The following is a 15,813-nucleotide window of genomic DNA, read 5'->3' on the forward strand; positions in this document are numbered from 1 at the left end:
ATGGGGTGGGGGGGTGGTTAACCCCTATATTTCCCCAGAGTACTCTTGAGTAGAAACAGTGGGAAATATTAAATAGAACGATAGAGGGTAGAGAAACAGATAGAAAATATAGGATAGACTTGGGAGGGTTTGGATCCTAATCCATCAGGCATTAACTGTCTCTGCCCTAGGGTATTTAAAGGAATGCCAAGCAGTGGAGCAAAAGACCTCCCTCCAGCACAGCCAAGTTCAGACCATCTCAGACATCTGGTCCAACCATCCTCTCTATGCAGACCTGCTGGGTAAAGCCAATAGGAAAAATGGGCTCCAACACTCCAGCTCTGGGAGCCATGCTTACCACCAACTCTGGGAATCTATGCCTCCATCAAGCAGCATGTAGCCCAGAAACCTTTTTTTTTTTTTTTTTTTTTTTTTTTTTTTTTTTTTTTTTTTTGGTCTATACTAGCAAAATCTAAATCCACCGTGCAGTATTGTGCATGGCTTGGAGGTGCCACTGTGTACTGCAGTGGGAATCCACCATGCTGTGCTCAAGCTCAAATGCCAGAGCATTTCTGTACAGCGGCATCTCTGTATCATGCCCCCATGGGGCATACAAACCAAGAAGCTGCTCTTAGCTCCATTTTAGTTAGTTCTCTCAGGTTTTAGGTGGAAACTCTTGCTGTCATTCCTGGGACTCTGCCCTTCTCTGTATCTCTGCTTGGATTTCCCTCCTAGCTGTAATCTTTCTTGCCATAAGCCAAAACAGCTTTATTTATAATCCAGTGGGAGACACACATATTCACAGCATACAAAAAGACATCCCACAGCAATTCACAACTAGCTCTTTTTTTTTCTTTCCTTTAAAAAAAAAATTCTTTCCTTTTACATACCAACCCCTGTTCTGCCTCCCTTCCCTTCTTCCACTCCTCCCCACCTACCCTCCTCCCACCCCCATCCCCTCCTCATAGATGGAAAGGCCTCCCTTGGGTAGTCAACACAGGCTGGCATACCAAGTGCCTTGGTGTAAGGAGGAGGGGCAGGTCTGGCCACAACTAGCTCTTATAACTTAAATTAACCTGTTTATATTAATCTGTATTGTGCCATGTGGCTTGTTACTTCTCCTTCATACTGTCCATCCAACTCCCTCCTTGTCTGCCTGGCAAAAATCCTCATGCCTCTGATTCTTCCTGAGTTCCTTTCTCTCCCTAGAAGTCCCACCTATTCTCTCCTGCCTAGCTGTTGACCATTCAGCTCTTTATTAAACCAATCAGAAAATGCCTTAAGTAGAGACATATCTTCACAGTGTACAAAAAGATTATCCCACAACACAGTCCTACATTTGCAGCCCTCTTCTGGAAAGTCGCTCCCTGATTAGGTTAATCCTTGACTGACTACAGCTTGCTGCTCATGTAGATCACAACCATCTAACAGCAGCATGGTCGAGGTGCTGCATACACAGTTTGGTATGTGTAGATTGGCTTTAGCATAAAAGATAGGGCATAGGTGTGTGCATTAAAGTTAAGTATTCCCTGTGCTGGAGTAAGATAGAACTCTTTCAGGAATTTGATGGAGAAAAGGTGATGCTGAAGATAGTTACAGAAGATTGTTGATATTGGCTGGACCTTGAGAATCAGCAGGACATAAGGGTGAGGGAGTGTGTGTTCCAGGCTCACAGTTCACAATCATGGAAAAACAGCCAACCTAGGAGTAGGAGGTTTGCAGAGATGGGTGTAGGGAAGTAGATCCTGAGGTCATTGAGTATTGTCTTGAATATAAAAATGAGGAGGTTGAATGTGGACCTCTGGTCAGAGGGGTATCTCGAAAGGGTTGAGCTTGGGAAGTAAGAGGCTGTCAATGTATCAAATGGAGTTTCAGCTTTAGGGTTCCATACCAGGAGCTGCCGCTTACCTTCAACTTTCCACAAGGTCCTCAGAGGGTGTGGTGTCACAGATGCTCAGTGATCACTTACAATTTGGGTGAATGCTTGTCAGGAGCAACACAGAAAACATAGTGAGCCATCTTCTCTTCTTTTCTTGACAGCCTTGGATTCACACAGAACCTGGCAGATTTCTTTCAGTGTGGCTGCTTTGGCTTAGTGAAGCCCTGCATAATAGATTGGACATCCCAGTATACCATGGTTTTCCACCCAGCGAAAGAGAAAGTTCTTCGCTCCGTATGAAGAAAAGCACCTCAAAACGCACTTTGACTTGTTTTTGTTTATGTTGGTGCTGTGAGGTCTGAAAGTGAAGTGAGATGTTGAGCTCACCACAGTTCAAAACTTTCAAACACAGTCCTCAGCAAGTGCATACCCTCTGTCAGACCTAGAATGAGGGCCTGTTACTGAGCATTCTGGCAGACATCCTTAAAATCTTCCATATTTTCCCCAAGAACTTGAGTTACTTTAAAAAAAAATAATAATAATAGTCACTGATTATGGATAAAATAGAGTATTTTCAGATACTGTATTGACTTTTTAAAAATAGTACTCTTAAAACTTGTAGTTTTTGATAAGTTATTTGTCTTTATTGTATCTATAAATATGTAAAGAGTATTTAAATAGATGTACTTGTTTTGCTTTCACACTTAATAAAAACTTTTTTTTATACTTGAGACTTATTTCTGATGCTTAACTTGTGTAGAATCTTGAGAAGACAGGTTGACAGACATAAAACTAATTCATGATTTTAAGAATGAGTTGAAATTACTGTTGATGCCAGTAAGGAATGTTTTACTTAATTTTCCTCTTAGAATTTGAATACATGAAGTCTTCAATATTCATCTCAATTTTTACCCAGTGCCATTAAAATATTAGTTGATTGGTGATTGTACTTACTGATTTCCCTTGTTCTAGAAGAAATGCTGATTCTGCCTAAGTCTTGCTTTGCACAGCTCTACCAGTTACTTTTCTCACTGAATCCTTCCTTGAGTGTTTGTCTTGGGGTAAAAGCTAAATTTCTTGTCATGACCTGTAAACCCCTGAATGATGCTGTTTTATTATACCAGTGTCACTCTGGCCCACTGTGCAGTTCTTTAAGGATCCTTGCTCCTTCCTCCAAGAAGGACCTAAATGCAAAAGAAGTCTCCAGGGTCGTGTGGATGTTTAGTGTGATTGCCCTGTAGAGTGCCAATCACCTAGAATATTGCCTAGTACAATGTTCATGCAATAAATATTTGAATTAATGTGTTGAATGAAATAAGGAGTTTTTAACTACGTCATGGTGGACAGGACTTTCCCAAGCTATATTCTCTCCCTTTCTCACCAGCCCCTTCTGTCTTAGTGTTCTATATTGTGAAGCAACACCATGCCCATGGCAACTGCTATGAAGGAAAACATTTAATTGGGAGTGCCTTGTAGTTCAGAGGTTTAGTCCATTATTGTCATGGTGTGAAGCATTGTGGCATACAGGCAGCCATGGTGCTGGAGAGGTAGCTCAGAGTTCTACATCTGGATCCACAGGCAGCAGGAAGAGAGAGTGAGCCTTTGGGCCTGGCTTGAGCTTCTGAGGCCTCAAAACCCACCCCCAGTGACACACTTCCTCCAACAAAGCCACACCTACTCCAACAAGGCCACACCTACTAGTGCCATTCCCTGTGGGCCTATGGGGGCCATTTTCGTTCAAACCACACCTACCAATAAGTTTTCCCAGACTGTCCACAGAATGTTTAGATCAGAATGAAGGGGACTAGGTAAGAGGCTGGGACTCAAATTCTCTACCTGAGACCTTCAGCACCACCATATTCCAGATCTTTACAGATGGAAAGTACGTTTCATGTATCTTTAGGTTATTCCACAGTGATTTTTCGAGCTATTATAATGGAGCTTTGTAAGACAAGGAAAACTAATATAAATGAAATTGTAGTATAAGGTAGCAAACATTAAAAACCATTCAGAATAATGCAAATAAGACATAAGAATTTAGAGGCTAAGGAGAGACTCTGGATACTATCAAGGGATTGTTTGTGAATGGTAGTATTTACAAAGGACAGGGTGAACCCAAAGCAACAGGAAGTAGGATGACTTGGCTGTAGTAAATTTGGTACTTCAAGTGTGCATTAGTCAAGGGAATTAATGTGATAATAACTATCTCCTCAATGGCTTTAAATATTCTCAGTACTAATGTCTAAACACAGCATAAGGCTCATTTCTTCCTTTCATCTAGCTGTCAGCAGGTGTCCTTCCATTCAGAGACCCACCATTACTGAATGTTTCTTCTCTAATGCTCTTTCTGTGTCTAGGGGTATGGAGAGAACATGAAGACTCTTCCAAGAAGAGTCTAGGACATGTAGTGGTCTAGAAAATATAGTGGATTCAGGTGCCCTAGAAACAGAACTCCAGTATCTACCATGAGGTTCTTCGATTTTCTTTCTTTTTAAGTTTCTTCATTGCATGTCTTTTCAATTCTACACGTTCTGTGTTTTGCCTGGCCTCTGTTCTTTTCCACTGCATTCAACAAATGTTTATGAAGTGCCTTTGATTTGTTGAATCTTATAAATGAAAGAGCATCACATTCTAACGAGGATGCAAGAAAATTCAAATTTCAGTGCAAGGAGATTGTATACCTGCTGCGGGAATGTAAAGGTGGGTTCATCTGCTCAGGTACTTGAAGATACTTTTAAAGCATTTGACTTGGGCCTGAAGGAGTTAGGTTAACAAATAAAGATGGAGGAGGTTTCCATTTTCCAGGGATTTAAAGCAGAAAGAAAAGCATCAGCAAAAGCATGGTGGGCAGAGAGTATGGGCCTGTTAGGACAGATTTAAATTTGAGTGTAGCTTGAATTGCATGGAGGGTAAGTTGAAGAGCCAAACTGAAGCCAACTTGTGATGCTCATATGATAAGCTTTTACTGGGTGGAATTGCCTCCCCAGAATTCACATGTTAAGTCTCCACAGCTAGTCCCTCAGAATATAACTATATTTGGAGCTAAAGCCTTTAAAGAAATGATTGGAATTGGAACAGATCATAGATATAGACCTTGATTCACACTGGTGTCCTCTTTTAAAGGCAGCTTTAGGACAGAGACACACTCAGTGGAAGACCATGTGAAGACAAGAGGTAGCCTGGATAAGCCAAGGAATGAAACTTAAAAGAAGCCAATCATGTTGACCCCTTGATCATGGACTTTCAGCCTCCAACATGGGAGAAACTTTCTATTGGTTGAGCCGCCCAGTCTGTGATACTTTATTACAGCAGCCCTAGTAAAACTAATACATAAACCAAATGGGAATGGAGAGATGTGTTCTAGAAGTACCCTCAAGTCAGAAGCAAAGAGGCCTAAGGAGAGGTGCAAGAGCAGGAGGGACAGGGCAAAGCTAATGGGTGACAGTTTGAGCTTCCATCTCCTGGGTGCTTACTTGGGCCTGATCTCTGAAACACAGAAGAGAAGGAGGAAGCTGCGTTGCCCTGCGGTCATGGCACACATGTGTCTGACTCCTGGGCATGCCTGGAGTCTATTACAAGACAAAATAATGTATTGCTCTTAAAATCCACATAGGACCTTGTCCAAGGCAGCACATAAGCAGTGCTAAGTGACTGCTTGTTTAAAGATAGCCTTTCTTGGGACTTGAAGCATAGAGAAACCAATGGTTTTGCCTAGTTTTGATAGCTTTTATCAAGAGATTTATATTTGTATTCCAAGTAATTAAGGAATGGCAGAGAGGTGGGGGAATGGTGTGGTTGCTTCAAGAAGATATGGATATTCAAGCCACCTAAGAGGTAGAGAGAGACATGTCTAATTGACTGTTTCATTAGCAAGGCCAGCAAGTTGATGTAAGAGAGGTTTTAAGAAAATTGCTAAACCCCAAGGAATTATAGAGTAAGAGATCATCCTCCCGTCATTTGTAACACAGAACCATATACCAAGCTTTGTTGTTATTTCCCAGTTTCCATAGGTTTGCAAAGCCCATGATAGGACAAAAGGATCAACCTTTCATTTATTTTATTAGTTTTTCTTTTCTTCTTAGAATTGCTTTCATGTTCTCTATTTTCTCGGACCTCCTGTTTCCTTCTCTACTCTCCGTGGTGAGGGAGATGCTCCCATAGAGACACTGGGATACTGTCTCCTGTACCTCTTTTCCTGTCTCTTTTCCTGGCTGATACAGAAAGTCATCCTCTGCAGCTAGTTTTTAAAACCAGTTCTCTCTCTCTTTAAAGCCTTCCCCTCTCTGCAAAGAAGACAGACACAGTACCACTAAAACATTTATTGCCTCTCCCGCCCCAAGAATAGTAAATAATGAAGCATCATTCCCGGTGTTTTCTTCCAAACGTCTCTTGTTACTTCGGTGCGGCCTGTGACTGCTCCTGAAGAGAACATCTGTCCAGCTACAAAGGAGGCTGTTTGGGCCCCTGCATCTGTGGGATTACTTAGCACTGTTGTTGGCAGGCAGGGTTGTGAGAATGCACACCGTTTCACTCTTTCTTTTCCACTTGCTGTGTAAGGCCCCCAAACCCAATGCCTGTGGGGCCAAAATTTTTGGCATAGCAAACTGTGAACCAGAAGATGAGAGAGAATATATTGATTAACATTGCTATTTTAGGTCCTACCTAAACATCTTTTTTAGTTGCCAGTAGTAGTCTTTTGGTAAATTTAACTTTTGAAGGAACAAAGCTATACTTAGATTTGCTGATAATCTTTGTTTATACGTCTTTGCCCTTCACAGTGTTACCGACACTTGCTTATGTGATTGTCCACAAAAGCAACTCTAATTGCCTGTCCGGCCTCCACCCCCACTCCCACCCCTGCTGCTACCCAGGGCTCCCCCTGCTGTATCCACCAGGCACTCAGAAGTGCTTGCGGTTCCTGCAATGTACTGAACTGTCCTTCCTGTTGCTGTTCCCTGTTCCTGGAATGCCCGCTTCCCAAGCCCGCATCACCCTTCAAGCCCAGAGGACTGTGTCTTCAGAATCACCCCCCACTGGTGCTCTCCTCTGCAGATGCTGCCGCACTGTGGGCATTCTCCACTATACTCCACTTTTTTTACTTATGTTTCTCATCCTGTGTCATCATGGGGAAAGTTTTGGCAGTCTATGGTCTTTGGATCTGTTTGAGACAGTCCTACAACCCATCCTGGCCTTGAATTTGCTGTCTACTTGCTTCTGCCTGTCAGGTGTGGGATTTTTGGTTTGGTTTGGTTTGGTTTTTGTTGGGTTTGGTTTGTTGTTGTTTCAAGACAGGGTTTCTCTGTGTAGTCCTGGCTGTCCTGGAATTTGTTTTGTAAACCAGGCTGGCCTCAAACTCACAGAGATTCTCCTGCCTCTGCCTCCTGAGTGCTGAGATTAAAAGCGTGTGCCACCATGCCTGAAGGTGTGGGAATTATTACAGGTATGTGCTGCCACACCTGGTACCTAGTCTCAATTAGCAATCTTTCTTTAAGCCACCCCCCCAACTCCCTGCTTCTCTCTCTCTACCATATACACTTGAAGCTTCCTGAATGCCATCATTAGGTGATGATGTTCCTCTGAACTCCAGAATATGTCTTAGAGATGCTGTAGGGTTGAGGACATATTGCCTTTGCTTCCTAGTGTGTCCTTTCTTTTCTTGGTGTCAGGCTGGAGCTGGGCTTCATCATCTCTACACCCAACCAAGGGATTATGGAAGCGGTTTACTGCAGAGCTGAAAGGATCAGGACAAAAGACAGCTCTGTCTCTGTGCTTGCTTAGTGGCTTGCAACATCAGAAGCAAATGTCAGGAGGGTGGAGAGATTGTGGGAGAGACGGAAGCATACAGGTGAGGCCAGGATGATCTTTCACTCAGCCAGACTCCCATCTGCCTCTCAAATAAAGAGAGATGCTTGAGTTTCACTGTTCTTCCTTATCTCCCTTCAAGGTACCTGCAGTCCCGAACCCCCGAGCTGGGGCCAGTGGCTGTACCACTCCCACTGGGCAGTTTTGCTTCCTTCCAAGGGCCCAAACTGCCAAGCTGAGCAGCCTGACTCTTGGCAGACATAGGCCTCTTCCCCTCAGCTTCCCTTCCCCTCAGGCCCTTGGAAAACCAAGTTTCAAGAAAGTCTCTGCAGCCACTTACCTTTGCAATAAAGCTCTCCATCCTTGTCTGTGACATTTGTGGACTCCAGACTCTTCCCACAGATGGCGCAGCGGAAGCAGGTCTTGTGCCAAGGCTGGGAGTCACAAGAGAGAGATTTATCAGGGAGGCAAGCATCGAACTGTAGTTCCACTTCAAGTGCACTGACTAGCAGCACACAAAGCAGTGCTACTGCCCTGGCCTTTCTCTTCTGAAAGAAGGGCCTCAACTAATAATGCCAGGGGTTTCTAGAAAACACGATGCAATGGCTTTGACCAGCAATTCTTAGAACACTGCTCATGGATATATAAGGATAATTTGCATGTGTGTTTCTTCAGAATAAACTCAATAGGAAAGAGCTTCCTCAGAGTGACAAGAGCCAGGGGACAAACTGGTCACAAAGACTTGCCCATGAGGCAATGGTAATGTTTATATTACATATAAAGTTCAAGAAAGTGAAAGGGGAGGAACTAGGCAATTATCTGGACAACCCACTTGTTTTTCCTCTCTGTAACTATGATGGCAGAGAGGAGTATGGCTTGGCTTCCAGTAGGCCACCCCTCTCCTGCACATCATTGTCTGCCAGGCATGGCCTGGGGTTTCTTGTATGTCTACAAATGGCTGGTCTTCGTGTGGGGACAGCCCTGAGCTTCAAGCCCTTCAAGTCTCTCCTCCCTACACAATTTTTCTTTCCCCAGGTCCAGTTCCCTTGGTGAACACCCTGGCTTTGGGCTTGAAGCAGAATTCTCAGGACAGTGCGCATCTCTGTGCACCACTTGATGACTTTCCCCTGAGCCAGGATAGGTACAAGTGTGTGATAGCACAATCAGGTTGAGTTCCACAGGGGTGATGGGCTGCCACCTCTGGAGGGATGGGATGCAGAAACATGGGAGGAGGAGGAGGAAGAGAGACTTGTGCACCTTCAGATCATGAAGCTGAGCTGCGTCCCTTCTCCCCAGTACGTTTTTATTGTGACAAACTCTCTAGTTGTAGTTCTCAGAGGGTACCACATAACAGTCATAGAATTGGAAAATGGGGGGTGGGGAGCGTATGTGGCTTCTAAACAGGCTGTGGGAGCTTAGGAGAATGAACAGTCTGGCCCCCACCCACAGTCCCCATGGATTTCATTTCTCCCACGGGTCCCGTGGAGATGAGAAGCTGCTAGTATGCTCACCCAGGCGTCCTTACCTTGCCACCTCCCATGACCTTCTCAGCAGCATACACTGACTTCCCACATCGTGGACACTTCTCTGATTCTCCAAACTTTGCAGAGAACTTGGAAGGGTTGCTCGTGGTGGCTGCGCGTGCCGCCTTTGGGGATCTGATAGAAACGTAAGTGGAATGAAACTGGCCTTGGCACACTGTTTGAAGATTGTGTCTCTTCTGATGTACCTCACTCCACTGTGCCTCTAGCTCTTCTTCTACAAATGGGCATAATCATGGGGCCTGTCTCAGCTGTTGAGAAGGTTAAGTATGATGGCTGTGTTACAGCTCTGAAGGCAGCACCTGTTGGTGTGGATGGGCTAATGGGTGGTAGCTCTAATGGTTCCCTGTCTTTCCTTTCATGCTTTATGGAGTGTTCTGTGCGTGTCCATGTGTTGTCATCATTGCTGTCACTGGTTTGTTTTTTGTCTTTAGATTTTTTTTTTTGTACTATCATGAAGCCAGCTGGTTATCTGAGTGGTGAAAATTATAGGATAAGGTGATGCATACTTTTCCCAAAGTCACCTGTGCCCTTGAGAGCAGTGTCCAAAACAGAGGCAAAGATTCAGCTCCTTGCATTTTTTAGTCTTTGATAATCCTTCATATGTGGTATCTCTTGAGCCTCACCAGTGTTTAAAGTAGATATGGACATTGGGAAGAGAGGGAGGACCAGACAGTAATCTCCTGGCTGGTGGAGCTGGGAAGAAATCCAGGTCTCTTAAGGCTTTTTGCTGTTTTCCCAATGTCAGAAAGTAGGCTTTAGATAATGCAAGACAGAACATGCAGTTGCCATCACCTCCTTGTCTTTAACAAAAGGTCACTAGCTAGGATGGAGAGTAATGATAATAAATAAATAAATAAATAAATAAATAAATAAATAAATAAATAAATAAATAAATAAATAGAAGGCTTCTAGGTCACATGTGAGCACACATCCCTTGCCTTTTCCAGGCTCCCTTCCTAAGGGTCCAGATGACAAACTGCTCTCTGAGGTCCTTACTCAGTTCAGCTAGCTCTTTCTGGCCAGTCACCACAGCGCTGATCCCAGACAGACACCAGCCTGCCAGACAGCAGCGATGCACCAGTCACCATCAGACTGTTTTTGATTCTGGCTAGTGGTCAGTGATGGTCAACAGTGAAACCAGGGGAGTGAATTGAGCTGGCAGTGGCCGTTGTGTTGGGGGACACTGTGTGGGTATGGCAGCAGGCAGCCAAGGAGGCCCACAAAACCATCATGACTGATGTTTTTTCCTGAGGCTCTGCTCCAGACCCTTCTTCCTCTTGCACTGCAGGCATTACTCACCTTACAACCTAAGAGAGAAGTCTTCAATGACAAGCACACAGAGTGACCATGGCTTTCCTGCTGGGTTTATGTGATTGTCACAGAAGCTCTCAAAGGAGAAGAAAGAGACTCCATGCAGTTTGCAAAGGTCAAATAATGGAACATATGTACAGTCTGGGTTTTCTCTTGACATGCAAACCAAGAACCATCATGTAAAAGTAATTGCCCTTTAGAAAAGCAGGTAATTTAAAGTCTTCAGAGAGACAACACACTGTTAAGACTTGGTCAGAGTTAGTATTCCTATTGTTGGCAAGTCAACAATAGAGTCCATTCTCCCACTTCCAGAAAATGTTGCTATGGGAACAGAATGAACTGTCTTGATAATTGGAGACGAGTAGAGAGGAAAGAAGCATGGCAGTAACTTACTGTTGGAACTGCAGGCCGAGGTGCTCGCCGGTGTCAGTGCTGAGGCAGCCAGCACCCTGTCCAAACCCAATCCCCTTGGGGCCATATCTGCGCCCATAGCAGACCTTACAGTAGATCTCTGACTCGTGAGCTGCCACTGTGGTGCTGTCCAGAGCCTTCCTGCAGGCCACTGCAGAGGAGAGCAAGAGTCAAGGAGTTAAAGTTGACCTCCCCACTTCTGTACCCAATGCTGTGTTCAGAGCCCCAGCCCAAGAACACATCTGTGATTCTGGCACATCCAGAGCATCTGTTCTGAATCACTCCCAAGAGAGTCCTGATCTTGCAGATGAGGAAAGGGGCTCAGAGAAGAGAAGTGGTGTGTTTGGTATAACCAGCTGGAAAAGGGGTCAGATAGAAGTCAGCATGGCAACCGAGTATGTAGTCTTGGACCTGCTAGCAACAGTGTTCCTGACCAACTAATGAATCCTGCTGAACGACATCAGGGAAGTTGTGGGGTTGGGGCAGCTCACTTATATTTTAGTCTTATCAGAGTAGTTTCTGTACCCATCAAGGTCTCCTTTCTTTCTTTCTGTCTTCTTTCTTTCTTTTTTTTTCTTTCTTTCTTTTGGTTTTTTGAGTCAGAGTTTCTTCATGTAGCTGTCCTAAAACTAGCTCTGTAGACCTCATAGAGATCCACCTGCCTCTGTCTCCAGAGTGCTGGGATATTGTGACCAGTTCTGGAGTAAAAAATGGGGCAGAAGGGACACAAGTGACTCACTGGTCCCCTTTAGTCTCCCCTTGACTCAAGCTGCCTTGCCACTATATATTACATACCTTGTGTCATTTGTCTCCAAATAAAGTAACTAAACCAAAGACAAAGATTACAGAAAGAGTTGTTTTTAAAACTTGAAAAGGCTGTGGGGGTGGTGGTGGTGGTGGTGGTGGTGGTGGTGGTGGTGGTGGTGGTGGTAGGAATTTAACCCAGGGCCTCAGCCATTCCAGCCAAGCTCTTTACTGCTGAATTACATGGGCAATCCTGAGGGTGGGGCTTTTAAAGATGTAAGTGAAAGTGTCAAATCATCATATAATATTTAATAATATACATGAAGAATATATTGGAAATGTTCTTTTTCCTAATCTCACACAAACTTAGAGATCCCATTCTTTCTTGGCATCCAAGCCACTCACTTTTGGAACAGCTGATTGTAGCTAGCTGCCCTGAACAGCTCATGTTCACTTAGATCTGTGTCCGAGCCCTTGACAGTGGCAGCCCTTATTTGGCTTCTGACCAGGAGGCTACAGTGTGAAAATGATCTCAACACAGAGAGCTTATTACCTACCATAGCACGAAGGCAGCTGTAAGGTGTAAAGAATTTCCACAACCTAAGAAAACACTGCAGTGCTTTGCAATAATGACCATTAAGTGTTTATAGTAATGATTGTGAAGTGAGATCATAATCTCAGAAATAATAAAACATGTACATTCAATTTATTTGTTTCTTTAAAAAAAAAAAGAACAGTTCCACCAAATGATCTTTATAAGCAACCTAGCATGGATGGGATTATGGCAGGTTAATATGCCATTCTGAAACGGCATTCTGTTGTTGAAAATAGAATAATTAGAACAAGCATAAAAGAAGAAGATGATAAATGAAGTAGGATGGGACAGAGGATAATGGATGTGGAGCTAGGAAGACAGGCATATGAGAGAGAATTTATTCAAGTATCTAGAGGTTAAAAATTCTTTGCTAAAAAAAAAGATTTAAGTCATTGAGATAATGTCCAATAGCATGAGAGACTTTAAAAGGCTTTGAATAAAGAAGAAGTTTTTCTTTGAAGAACGCTTTTGGGGAAATGCCTTACACGGGAACATAAAAGGCAGGTACCCACCCCAGTCTGCCCTGTTGCCATCAGTTAGCAACCTCCCCAGCTGCTCACAGAGGACAGAGGCTGATCTACCTTGATATCTCCAGACCATGACAGAGGGCCATGTCTGCAAGTGTTGGGTGAGTGGCTGACTGGGTGAATTTCCTTGTCATTAGAGATCAGTAACTTTCTGTTCTACAGCAGTGAGTTCCAGAGCTGGAGCTGACCTCTGTTCCTGTGAATTACTTAGTTCTCGCTCTCAGCTCTCCATGAAAGCTTATGAAGAGTACCTCACAAGGTCTGGCCAAGTATGCCCTCCAAAGAGCTTTTTAGAAATATATAATATATTTTATTCAGTGTGTATGTGTGTGTGTTAGCATGTGAGTGGAAGTCAGAGGATAACCTGCAGGAATTATTATTATTTCTCTCCTTCTACCATAGGGGTCCCAGGGACTGAACTCAAGTCATCAGGTTTGGTAACAAACACCTTTACCCACTAAGCTATCCTACTGGTCCATGAAGAGCTTTTATGCACAGCAGTAGAGAACTGTGTTGTCCAGTACCATGGCAACCATCCATATGTGATGTGCTGATAGGCTCACAAAATCATACTCAATGTCAAACAGTGCAAACACTAAAAAAATATAAAATATCTCATGAGTAATAAGACATATATATTTGACTTATATATTGTATTATATGAGATATTTCAAAATTGATTTTACCTAGTCTCATTGCTATACTTGTAAAATGATGACGAACTATGGAATGCTTAAACTTACATATGTGGTTTATATGTATCTCTTCTGAGTAGACTGAAATGGAAGGTTCAGTCAGTTCTGGAGTTTATCTAGAAGTCAGGACAACACTGTAGGATAAAATAAGGTAGAGCTGCCTCTTTGAACCTGTTTCCTGCCAGCAGAAGCTTGGATGGAATCTGGGAAGTCTCTTGAGATAATGTAGAAAAGTGCACCTCTCCCCAGAGGCCCCCATCCACACAGCTGAAGCCCACACTACTACGTTCTCATCCCACCCATGGGCTGGGTCAAATGGGATATGCTATCAAGTGTCCAAACCCTTCTCCTGTGGCTCCACTGAGCACCGCCAGCATTGTCCACTGGAAGTCAAGACAACCTCCTAGTGGGATGATTCCATCCACTCCAATTCCTACACAGCATCAAAGTTAATAAAAGCAGGATAAAGCCTGGAAGGCTGGATTTCCAGGTGTTGGACCACCCCAGTCTTCTCCTATAACAAATCCATCTTTATCTTATGGATAGAGAGACGAAGCTCGCCATGGTAAAACAACTTCCCACAGTTACACAGTTAGTGAATGGAATAGACTCAAAGCTTACTTCTGGTTTAGCTCCAGTATTCTTTCCAATTCTATTCACTTTAAAGAATACTAGCTATTTTTAGAGAAACACCAAAGACTTGTGGAATGGATACAAAGTTCTAGGTAGTCATAAGTGAACAATGGTGAATATGAGAGATATGTAAGGTGACTTAAAAGACAATTACCTGTCATTAAAATCCAAAGCATCAGTAAGTTTGTCAACATACTCACCCAGAACAATCCTCTCTTTCCTCTATAAATATGTTTGCCAGGGAGAGGAAGGACCAGGGAACTGCAGCTGAGAACATAGTGTGCCACTCTTTCTGGCAGATACAATTGGAGTGTGTATCTCTCAGCCCTACCATTTAGAACCTGGGCATTGCAGTTCATTTGGAGCTACATTGATAGATATCTCACAGTCGCAGGGTGGAGCATAAGGGTGAGAACTAAGCCAGCTAACAGATCCTGCCAGAGCCAGGATAATAGATACTGAACAGAGAAGACCTGTAAGCCATTGTTTTGGCCTAGAAGCAGAGAAGGTGGGTGGCCATCTCAAAGCCATGGCCCATTTCTACCAGAATAGGACTGAGTACCAGGAAACGGCAGAATGTGATGTCAAGGGGCACTGGAGGGGGAGTCTGAAGGTGCAGGATTTAGCTCTCACTCTATTGCAGGTGCATGCCACCTGGGCCTAGAGATAGGCAATGACTTGACCAAAGTCACACGACAGACCCTCAGGTAGGTGACAGTAGCTCAGAGCTCCCTCAGTTTGGGCATTTGTCAATCTGTCTGGCATCTGATGCTAAAGAGTTCCTTCATGGAGTTCTGATGCCTCAGCCTGACATGTGCTGCCCACTGCCTGACCCAAGTCCTTTCTTAGGGAGGACTAGTCACAGCTGGCTTTAGTGACAGCTGACCAGGGCCACACAAAACGCCAAATCTCGTTTGGCTCCAGACAACTGCTAGTTTCCTTCTTCTGCCAAGTCATACTTTGCAAATGTCACAGAGAGCAGGGCCAAGTCTACTTGTCCTGACTTTGAGCCCCATGAAACCGCCTTTGAGCTGGTGTGTGGCTAGAGAAAGTGCCCAAGGGAGCACTGTGCCCACAGTCAGTATTTCGCACAAATTCTGGGTATGCCGCCCCACTGTGAGAATCACAGACGGTATTGGGATTCTATGAGAACTCAGACCCCCTCCCAGAGCCCTTGTGGTGCCAGTAACCCCCTGGGCGTCCATCCAACTCACTGCAGTGGAAACAGGTCTTGTGGAAGCTCCTCCCATTGCACTGGATTTCTTCTGCGTGGTAAACCGTCTTTTCACAGGCTCCACATTTTGCGCCTCCGCCCCAGTTTGGCATGGTGAAGACTCTGGCCAAGGTCAATCTAAAAGGATATAAAGCAAATGCCCTAGGTTTAGATGGTATCGAGGGTAAACTGACCTAGAAATACAGTGGTCTGAGGCCCGGGGAACAGCCTGATTCATTCTATCACTCACTCATTCACTCCTTCAGCAAATGGCTGCCTTCTACAAGGAGCTCAGATATTGGAGGCTTTGAGGCATCTGTTTATTGAGTGAACTCAGTTCCCTCTTCTGTTAAATTTCAGCAACATCTGTCCTAGAGTATTTCACAGGGTTCCTGGAAGGAATAGAAGGCTACTTTTATGTACATAAAATTGTATTCTAATACTATTTTTTTTGTCATCTGAAGTTTGGAAGTTATCTCA

General features: G+C 44.0%; 2 protein-coding genes across 6 annotated transcripts in view; one reads left to right on the forward strand and one right to left on the reverse strand.

Annotated features, from left to right (window-relative positions):
• The window catches only part of Zdhhc13 (zinc finger DHHC-type palmitoyltransferase 13), a 46,702-nt gene extending 44,113 nt beyond the window's left edge, over nt 1-2,589 (forward strand). For both annotated transcript variants that reach the window (XM_059274240.1, XM_059274251.1), the window contains one exon: nt 2,020-2,589. In XM_059274240.1, coding sequence (XP_059130223.1) covers nt 2,020-2,158 — 139 coding nt within the window. In that variant the 3' untranslated portion in view covers nt 2,159-2,589. The remainder of the gene's footprint in view (nt 1-2,019) is intronic.
• Nucleotides 2,590-6,223: 3,634 nt separating this feature from the next.
• Csrp3 (cysteine and glycine rich protein 3) lies at nt 6,224-15,446 on the reverse strand. Of its 4 annotated transcripts, none has more exons than XM_059253354.1 (5): nt 15,335-15,446; nt 10,921-11,077; nt 9,186-9,318; nt 8,001-8,094; nt 6,297-6,462 (listed from the first exon to the last, which is right to left on the reverse strand). In XM_059253354.1, the coding sequence occupies exons 1-5, from the start codon at nt 15,444-15,446 to the stop codon at nt 6,386-6,388; spliced, it is 573 nt and encodes a 190-aa protein (XP_059109337.1). In that variant the 3' UTR covers nt 6,297-6,385. The 4 variants fall into 4 exon arrangements, with proteins under 4 accessions (XP_059109339.1, XP_059109337.1, XP_059109338.1 ...); XM_059253355.1 differs by having other exon boundaries at nt 9,204-9,318; nt 10,909-11,077; XM_059253353.1 differs by having other exon boundaries at nt 10,909-11,077.
• Nucleotides 15,447-15,813: the final 367 nt, after the last annotated feature.

This window comes from Peromyscus eremicus, chromosome 1, assembly GCF_949786415.1.
Source record: "Peromyscus eremicus chromosome 1, PerEre_H2_v1, whole genome shotgun sequence".
NCBI lineage: Eukaryota > Metazoa > Chordata > Mammalia > Rodentia > Cricetidae > Peromyscus > Peromyscus eremicus.